The sequence below is a fragment of the Pongo pygmaeus genome, chromosome 2 (genome assembly GCF_028885625.2).
Source record: "Pongo pygmaeus isolate AG05252 chromosome 2, NHGRI_mPonPyg2-v2.0_pri, whole genome shotgun sequence".
Classification (NCBI taxonomy): domain Eukaryota; kingdom Metazoa; phylum Chordata; class Mammalia; order Primates; family Hominidae; genus Pongo; species Pongo pygmaeus.
Genome location: NC_085930.1, coordinates 32,332,165 through 32,342,353, shown reverse-complemented (window position 1 = coordinate 32,342,353; position 10,189 = coordinate 32,332,165). Strand labels below are relative to the sequence as shown.

General features: G+C 41.8%; 1 protein-coding gene across 10 annotated transcripts in view; it reads right to left on the bottom strand.

The window, feature by feature from the left end:
- Positions 1-205: 205 nt before the first annotated feature.
- The window catches only part of COL8A1 (collagen type VIII alpha 1 chain), a 155,472-nt gene continuing 145,488 nt past the window's right edge, over positions 206-10,189 (bottom strand). For 5 of the 10 annotated variants that reach the window (XM_054482982.2, XM_063661504.1, XM_063661506.1 and 2 more), the window contains 2 exons: positions 8,426-8,756; positions 206-5,161 (listed from right to left, as the gene is read on the bottom strand). In XM_054482982.2, coding sequence (XP_054338957.1) covers positions 3,255-5,161; positions 8,426-8,753 — 2,235 coding nt within the window. In that variant the 5' untranslated portion in view covers positions 8,754-8,756 and the 3' untranslated portion in view covers positions 206-3,254. Of the gene's footprint in view, positions 5,165-8,425; positions 8,757-10,189 lie in introns of all 10 variants that reach the window. The other 5 variants (XM_054482981.2, XM_063661500.1, XM_063661502.1 and 2 more) reach the window with 1 other exon arrangement.

The window sequence follows — 10,189 nt, the reverse complement described above, 5'->3', positions numbered from 1 at the left end:
AAGGAGCCTGGGGCTGTGATTGGAACTACCATGTGAGTCCTAGACTGCTTATCCTAGGAGCTCTTATGTCCAGAGGAATAAATTGTTCTGTGTAAGCTATGCTTATTTTAGGTCTCTATTTCAGCAGCTAATTCATAACAGTAGGAATTTAAAAATACTTTTGAGGTTCATTGTCAACTGAATGATATGAACAAGATGAGAAACACACTTTTAAAGATATTTAATGATGTTTTTCAAATCAGTACAAAAATTTAAATACAAAAATGATTTGCTATTGACAAGTCTCAAATCTGTCATGGAAACTCAAACAAGTTACCAGTCTGTTCACCGTTCATTGTATTCTATAAAATATTTGATAACAGTCACCCACTACAGACATTCTTTTCCCCTGTGGGATGTCATACTGCATTAAAACTCTGTATTTACATAACAATAATATGGTCCATTTCACATGGAAGAATTCTGGTTAATTTTGAACTGAATAGGGATTATAGCACAATCCCTAGACTTTAGAACACGTGGTTGTTTCATCTGCTTTTACACTAATATGTTAACATGTGCAGCACTCAAAAGAGAAATACAGGCACATAGATAATTACTTAAAACTCTTTTTTAAATTAAATGGAGTATCATTTAGGTCTGAAATTAGCACCATTGTAGAATGCACAGTATTTGGCATAGATGTTGCTCCTCTTCTATCTAAAAGTTAGAAACCTATGTCTGATAATACACATACACACACATGCACACGCATACACACACACGCACATATATATATATATATATATATATATAGGCAATTGAGTAACAACCAATAAATAAGTTGGAAGGTATTTTGAAAAGTGAAATTTGGTTTTAACTAAAAAGATAATTTCTCTCTTTCTTGGTGGGAATTAAAAGCCCATACATGTACAGATAAATACAATTTTACAAATCACCTGATCTGACTTGCTTTTAAACCATTTCAGTGTGGCTGTTTAGCAGAAGGAGCCCAGTGGATCCATGTTGTCCCCATAGTCATCAGCCCAAAAACAGTATCCTCAAGAACAACCCAAAGTATATTTGGCCACATAGATGCTGTCTGCTTTGAAAACAAAGGTTGTGAAGGACATCTTTTTGTTGGGAAAAGATTGTTGTATAATTAGTAGTGACAAGAACCCCTGTGGTAATGGACTAATTTCTCTTCTTAAAAATTGAGAAGAAATGGTGCTTGTATACTGTATAGGGAAATGAGATATTGGCCAAGAGAAGAATTTTTGTGATGGTAATAATGATTCAGATTTGACAAAGACACATTTCCATGTGTTTTCATACCGTATTTATTTGTGTATTTTTCCATCTATATCTATCTCCTTAACTCACGGTTTTATTTTTGACAAAAATATACAAGATTCCACCACCATAACCCCACATTATTGCTCCAAATGACTAATAGAGTCAGCAGCAGGCTAATAGCAGGCTCGAAATGGGTCTTCGGTGTTTGGAGACCAGATTAGAATGCCCAAAGCAGTTAGTATGTGCCCAAGCAAAAACCTGGAAAAATATTTATTTCTCGTTTTCAGACTTGTATTGGCCTTTGATTTGTGCCGAGTACAGGATGACATTAAAAACATGGGCTCTTGTTGCCCTTTGACATTCTACATAGCCCTTCTACAGTCCACTTCTAAAGAAACAGTTCTTTTCTTATAATTTTACTACCTACACCCAGAAGCAGCACATCTGTTTTTAAATTAGAAATTTCAGAATTATTTTTTTCAAATATTAATTTTTCTATGTAATTCTGAAACTCCCCCCTCACTAATTATGGCTTGGATTTTGAAAATTGACTTTGGCCGGGCACGGTGGCTCATGCCTGTAATCCCAGCACTTGGGAAGGCTGAGGCAGGTGCATCACTTGAGGCCAGGAGTTTGAGACCAGCCTGGCCAACATGGCAAAAACCCATCTTTACTAAATATACAAAAATTAGCCAGGCATGGTGGCGCAAGACTGTAGTCCCAGTACTCGGGAGGCTGAGACAGGACAATTGCTTGAACCCAGGAGGTGGAGGTTGCAGTAAGCCAAGATCGTGCTACTGCACTCCAACCTGGGTGACAGAGTAAGACTCCATCTCAAAAAAAAAAAAAATTGACTTTGGAACCTCAGATTATACATCAATTTGCATACATGCTAAACAGAGAAATGTCTTCAAAATTCAGTTACTAAAAATTACTGATATCTCCATGATTAGAACCACACTGTGGTTGTGTGTGTAGTCAGAGAAGGAGAATTTTTAATGCTACATAAGCATAACTGATAACTGCTATTACAAATAAATATTCCACAAATTTGGAAAGTTATTGGAGGAAGAGTTTTTTTCCTTGTAATTTCCAGGTGTTTATATTAGTTGGGCCATAGTGAAAATTGCATGGAGGAAAGAAAATATGAAAATAAGTCACAGAAAAAAAAACACAAATAGAAACTCTGGGGAACAAGTGAGTTAATTACTGCTCATGTCTCCCATCCGGTTCTCTAGCTCCTTGAGGGTTACTGTCTAATGCTCCACAAAAGTGCCTTACCCAGTGCTTGGTACAGAGAAGGCACTGAATAAATTCACAATGGCCGATTGGTTCACCCATTCTTTTAGAGACAACAGACACGCAATTATGACAAGGACTCCTGTTACTAAAAGACACAGCCTCTGATATGAGAGAGATATCCCTTTGACTAAAGCATTACCAGGGTCCCCAGGGCCCCCTCCCACTGGGGCGGTAACACTACAGGTCTCCCCACCATACATTCCATGTCAAGGTATCTACACAAATACAGAGGAAATTAAGCAAGTAAATACGGTATGTAATTGTTATCATTTATATTTCTTTAAGGCATATTTATAAATATTTTAAAGTAAACAATATGAGTGAGTGCCTTTCATTAGCTATGATCTTTCATACTGATATATTTTGACTGATCTGAATAAGCAGGTTATTGTGGAAGCATATAACATAAAACAGCTAATAGTATTCCAGTGGGTACAACCAAGTGTCAGTACTTGATACATAAATCTATCCCATCATTCGCAATTACAGGCTGCTGTGTGGAGTATTAAACATGCATCTTAGTTTTTATTTGTACATGATGGTCCAAATTTTCACTTACATATAACTTTCCAACTGTATAAATGTTTTGAAGCAATTATGTTTTTCATTTGGATTTTTTGGTGTGTCATTTTCTTCTATAAAATCTCTTTCTTTTCTTTGTTTTTTGTTTTTTGTTTTTACATGGGATACAATAAATATCCTGAAAAGGAGGAGTGGACATACTGCCCGGCATACAGTCCTGCAGCCTGTTCTGAGGGCATCTGGAGGAACACCCGGTCTCCGGGCCTGAGCAGCAGCACTGCACTCCCAGATGCCTGGTCCAGGAAGCCCTTTTTGTACTCGTCGTACGTGTACATCATGGGCTCGTTGTTCTTGAATAGAGCAACCCACACGTTGCCCCCCTTGCAGTGAACGTGGTATGCAAAGTAGTAGACGCCAGGGACCTCACAGGTGAAGATGCCCGTCTGTGGGTTGTAGTTCTGTCTGCCGTTATAGAGCAGTTTGTCAAACTTCACTGGGGCCCCCACCGGTGGGAAAGGTGCGGTTAGCTCGGCAGTAAATGCAGGCATCTCGTAGGCTGGCCCTCCATTCTTGCCTTTCTTAGCCCCGTAGGCATGAGGGGGTTTCACGCCATCAATTCCCAGCCCCATATCTGGCAGATACTCTCCCTGGGGTGGTGGTGTAGGGGGCATCACAGCTGGGGGTCCTGGAGGTCCTGGAGGGCCTGGGGGTCCTGGAAGGCCAGGCTGGCCTTGAGGACCAAGGGCACCAGGCTTCCCTGGGGGGCCATGAAGTCCTGCCACTCCGGGTTTCCCTATACCAGGGAACCCAGGGGGCCCTGGGAGGCCCGGCTCCCCTTTGGGGCCTGGAATCCCAGGTGGTCCAATGGGGCCACTAGGGCCCCCAATCCCTGGGATACCTGGAGGGCCCTGTAAACCCTGATCCCCTGGGATTCCTGGCTCTCCCTTAGGTCCGAGAAGCCCTGGAACACCAGGGAGTCCTGGAACACCTTTTTGCCCAGCTTCCCCCTTGGGCCCTATGGGACCTGGCAAACCCCTCATGCCAGGAGGCCCTACTTCACCAAGGAAACCTGGCTTTCCTGGGAAGCCTTGAAGCCCTGGCTCACCCTTGGGACCTGGTGGCCCCTGTGGCCCTACAATCCCACCTTCTCCTTTGGGTCCAGGAAAACCAATAGCACCTGGAGGGCCCATAGGACCTGGGATTCCAGGCAGGCCGGGCTCTCCTGGAGGACCCCCTATTCCTGGGGCACCTATTGGTCCTTTCTCTCCTCTTGGTCCAAGAGCCCCAGGAACACCTCCCATGCCCCGGTCACCTTTGGGTCCTGGGAAGCCTGGTTTCCCAATCCCTGGAAGGCCTGGGGGTCCTGGTAGCCCTGGCAGTCCTTGCTCCCCTTTGCCACCTGGAAATCCTGGCTGGCCTGGGATCCCATCCTGGCCTGGCTTTCCAATTCCGGGTATCCCAGGAGGTCCTTGAACCCCTGGTACCCCAATAGGGCCTTGTGGCCCAGGTTCTCCCGGAGCCCCTGGCTTTCCCAGGGGGCCCTGGGGCCCAGGGAAGCCTGTCACTCCTGGTTTGCCCACTCCTGGCAGTCCAACAGGGCCGGGAGGGCCGTGCATCCCTGGAGGGCCCTTTACACCTGGAGCACCTGGCATCCCGAAGCCCTTGTCTCCTTTAGGACCCCGAAGGCCTTGAGGTCCTGGTAGTCCTTTGGGTCCTCGATCACCCTTTGGTCCTGGTTGCCCTGGTAACCCTGGCCCACCTGGCTTCCCAATGCCAGGAAGTCCATGAGGCCCTGGAGGTCCTTGTGGTCCTGGGATCCCCATAGGCCCGATTTCCCCTTTCTGTCCAATTTCTCCTTTTGCCCCAGGCATGCCCATGGCTCCTGGCTTCCCTGGCATTCCAGGCATACCTGGCTTTCCAACTCCTGGATATCCCTGTGGCCCTGGTTTTCCTTTAATTCCAGGTATCCCATGACCTGGCAAACCAGGGGGCCCAGGCGGTCCTCTTGGGCCAGGCTCTCCACGGGGACCTTGTTCCCCTCGTAAACTGGCTAATGGTATTTCTACTGGGAAGAGAAGAGAGAGAAGGGGTATGGGGGGAGAGAGAGAGATTGATTAGTAGATTGTCTCTCACATCAACGAAGTACTGACAACCATTTAGTTCTGACACATTTGCCTAATAGTTATCAAGAGGAAAGACTAGGAATAATATGCTCATCTTCTAGAACTTAAAAATCAGGCCGGGCATGGTGGCTCGTGCCTGTAATCCTACAACTTTGGGAGGCCCTGGCAGGTGCATCACCTGAAGTCAGGAGTTCAAGACCAGCTTGGCCAACACAGTGAAACCCCGTCTCTACTAAAAATACAAAAATTAGCTGGGTTTGGTGGCATGTGCCTGTAGTCCCAGCTACTTGGGAGGCTGAGGCAGGAGAATCACTTGAACCCGGGAGGCAGAGGTTGCAGTGAGCCGAGATCATACCACTGCACTCCAGCCTGGGTGAAAGAGCGAAACTCCGTCTCTAAAAAGAAAAAAATAAATGAATAAGAAAGTAAAATCAAGCTGACAATTTTTTTTATGTATTTGAGGTATTTTTTGATAACTAATATGTGAAGCTGCTTGTATCAGCATTGGTTAAGTAAAGAAGCTAAAAAGTAATGAAGAAGAAACATTTTTCCAAGTGTAAAACTTGGAGATATTATGGTGTGTTTATTATAGTGAATTTGGAAGATTCAAAAATGTATAAAGAAGAATCAAATTTGCCTATAAGCCCACTACTCAGAGATAACCACTTAACATGTATATATATTTTCATCTCATTTGTTCTGGGTACGTGTGTGTGTGTGTGTGTGTGTGTGTGTGTGTGTGTGTATGTGTGTATGTGTATGTTTGTGTATTTTAAACAATATTGGAGTCGTTATCCAAATTATAGTTGTATTTTATTTATGGGGTACAAAGCGATACTATGATTCATGAGTACAATGTGGAATAATTAAATCAAGCTAAATATATCTATCATTTCAAATACTTAATTTTATCTCGTGAGAAATTTGAAATTTACTCTTTCAGTGATTTTGAAGTGTGTAATACATTATTATTAACTGTACTCACTATGCTATGCAATAGCTATCCAAAAAACAACTTATTTCTCCTGCCTAACTGAGGCTTTAAACCTTTCATCATCATCTCTCCATTCTCTCCCTCCTACCCCACTCCAAGGCCTCTGGTAACCACCATTCTCCTCTGGGTTTCTATAGTTCAATTATTTTAGATTCCACATTTAAGAGAGAATATGCAGGATTTTTCTTCCTGTGCCTGGCAAAGTTTTTAAATATAACAATTTATGGCCAAGATATTTCCTCTTATGCTTAAATACAGTATGATGTGGAATATAAAAGGAAAGAATAGAGTTATTTTTTGTGTGGTTCAATAACATCTTTCCACATCTCTCCTTTAGAATGAGTAGATTTGCTTAATTTCTTGAATGTGCTGTGGGATTTCCTAAGCCTCAAATATTAGTTCATTAATTTAACAAATAATTTCTCATATGCAAATCTGGCTTTTAAGTAGGAGAGATGAATAAGATATTTTAGGATGATAAACAGTATGGATGAAGTCGAGAGCTTGATTTAGGAACAAGAAGCTCTGCTTATCTTTCTGGTCTTGGTGTGAGACTGTGACTGGGTCCCTTAAGCCATCAGCATCTCTGCTTGCCTATCTATACAGCAAGAATAAGAATAATACAGCTACAGTACAAGATTAGAGAACAGATGCGAAAAGTGTCACCGTTTCTCAAATTGTTATTGAAATACACAGCACATGCTGTTATAATGAACATGCTGTGCTGTGTATTTCAGATGAACACAACTCTGGATCTCCCATGCTGCTGGGACTAATGGATAACATGGAGAAATGAAATGTATGATCCCAATATCTTCTTGGCATAATACTTATATCACTAGTAGCACCTTAATCCTGACCATTGTACTTTTCACTGAGCTACTGTCAGAGAATAAAATACAAACAGAGAACTCATAATATTTTAAGATATGAGTACCCATCAGAGTAAGTACAAGAAGTGCCAAAGGCCAGGCAAGCCATTAAATAAAGGAAGGAAAAGAAATGTCTGAGATAATCTTCTAGGTATAATACTAGCTCCTAAAGAGAAGAAAGTCAGGAATACTTTATATGAATAGATATGATTATAGTACTATTCAGGCATGCTATTTCTAACCAGTGAATTGTGTAGTTACTGTATTGAGTTATTTGGGGAAGAGTAGGAGAGATGAATCAGGAATCCCTGGTGTCTAGCACAGTGCCTGGAACACACTCTGTTATTACTGAGGATTTGTTCAATGAGCAGTTGTAGCAACTCCAATTTCCTATGGTGCTTTAGCATTTACTCAGCACTTTACTTACCATGTATGTCACTGATTCTCTCAACAATCTTATTTTATAAATGAAGAAAAATAGGCTCAGAAAGGTCAAATGACTAGGTCTCTCTCATTTCTGGCATCCAGGCATCTAGGCCTCTAAGTTCCAAAGCCAGTAGTTCTCCAGAGGTGGAGCTTCCTGCCATTGTAGGAACTAATGGGACTGGCTCCACTTCCTCAAAGGTAATTGCTTCTCTGATGCAGCAAGTGCTAGGTTTCTGAGAACTCCAGACAAACCAAATGAATTTATCGTCAAGTGTCTGTCACACTGAGGGGCATTTTGTAGGTGCTAAATAAATATGCCAAGAAAGCAACAGGAGAGATTTTTCAGGTGTCATCCCTAGATGCAGTCTATACTCTTAGTTTCCTTCTGTTGATCTATTGATTGACATATGTAATTAGAGTAGTATTAAGAACACTTGCACCTGTCTAATACTTAGTTCGCAAAATGCTTTCCTGTGACTTTTCTTTTAACACAGCAGGTCCTTACAACATTGTTCTCTTAGTTCAGAAGACTGACTTGTCACCTTTCTTTTTTTTTGCTGCTTTAGCTCCCAGCATCTGGCCCAGAGCCTGACACAGATAGGTGCTCACTATAGATAGTTGCTGAATGTTTGAATACATAAACAATAAGAGGATAGACTATTTGTGATTTAATATATTTTATTTCATCTGATGCTAGTTAAAATAATAAAGCAAAACATAAATGGTAATCTTATCTGTGTCTTTAGGGCTTGAACTTTTCAAGAATATGGTTAGAACACAGTAGGCATTTTAAAAATGCCAATAACAAATTCTAAAACTAAAGTTTCTAAAATTTATCTTCTCCCTCTGATCCCATAATTTAGAGATTTGGAAAGCTGTTGTTTTATAACAGCCTGGGAGTATGATGTTACCTTTGCCTTTCTTGGGTACTGCTTCCTTGCCCATTCTTGGCGCCGGTTGAATTTCCTTCATATATTGGGGTAGGTGTGGATACTCTTTGCCATACTGCAAGTGGGGCATCTCCTTGCCCATGGCAAGGCCATCTTTGGCCAAAGGCATGTGAGGTACTTGCTGACCCAGGGGCTGGTATTGTGGAATTTGTGGTGGCATCTGAGGAGGAATTTGAGGTGGCAGCGGCTTGATCCCATAGTAGGCACCAGCCTGAATGAGCCTGATGGAACTCAGGGAAATGGTAAGCAGCACTCCCAGCAGCTGCAGAGGGCCAGGCAGCACAGCCATCACCTGTGGGAGGAACCAATGCACCAACTTGGTGAAACTCTGCAAGGCCAAGTGACTTGAGTTTATTTAGAGATAGAATGGGGAAAAAAAGGGAAACAGTCTTTAACATCAGAACTTCATGATAGAAGGCAAATGAAAAGGAAAATGCTACCTTTCTATAGAAAACAAACAAATAAACAAAAAATAGAGAAGAGTGAAATCTGTCAAATAAAGGCAATTGATAGGAACATAGACCGTGGGAGAGACTACTGGTTGTCCCCCATATCGATTCTGCCTTTCTTGCCCTGTTTTCCTGTCTTCACCTGGGAATAGAGCAGCCCAGAATGAAGACATCTCAGCCTGTCAGGGCCATTTCAGCCATTCTGGCCAATTGTGTATGGTTGTCATGGGTGTACCTTCCAGGAAGAATCCTAAAAAGGAGCGGATATGTCTTCCCCTTCCTCCTTCCTTCTGGCTGGATTGCTGATATGTTACTGAAAACAGACCACACATCTTGAACCATGAGGCGAATGCAGTGCACCGAGAATGATAAAATGAGCTAGAATAAACCTCAGCCCTGGTTGAATACAAGATGCCATACCAATCCTTAAATCTGGACTTTGTTTACCCAAGAGAGAAGTGAAGTTCTATCTTCTTTAAGCTGCTGTTAGTTTGGGCAGTCTACATTTGCATGAAACCTAATCCTAACAGAATATATTCTGATAAAGAAGGCAAAACTGGTGACAAGTTAGGCTGTGTTAATAAGTGCCAAAATTATATTCTAAATGGAAACAGTTAATAATTTGTAGGCTTTATGCTACAGTAGAGATTTTTCATCTGCCAGATGAGGGCTGCTTTGATGTAGTCACAAATAAATGTAAATGTAAAGAGCAAACAGGAACAAAGACTTCAGAAGTCTTCTGAGTTGAAGAGAAAATGCTTCTTCATGTGACAATATGAAATATTTTAAAAATCACTATCATAATTACGCACCTTTACTTCTTGTATTAAAATACTGTGAATTCATTAGTTTAGAAATTGGTTAATTGGACCATTAAAGTCTGTCTTTGTCCTTTTGTGAAAGAAAGTCTATCTTTGTCCTTTTGTTTACGAAGCAAAAGAGTTGTATGAATAAGAGGGAGATGTTTAACTATTGATAAGAATATGCTGCTTCTAAGCCCATTAATAGAACTCTTTACAAATTGGCAGTAAACAGAACTAATATAAATGGGGCTTATCTGTTTATAAAAACCAGCTTGAAAAGACCTCTGTTTGGAAACGCCCTAGGCTTAAAACCAGACAGCCCAGAGAAGTGCATTGTTGGCAAATGCACACTAGAGGGCAAGTGTGATACACACTTAGGTCTGTTCAATATTCTGCCTGCCCACTCCCTGCCCTCTGTAGTACTAATGCTGGGCATACACCCACTCCATGCTCACACTTTATTAACGGACTTA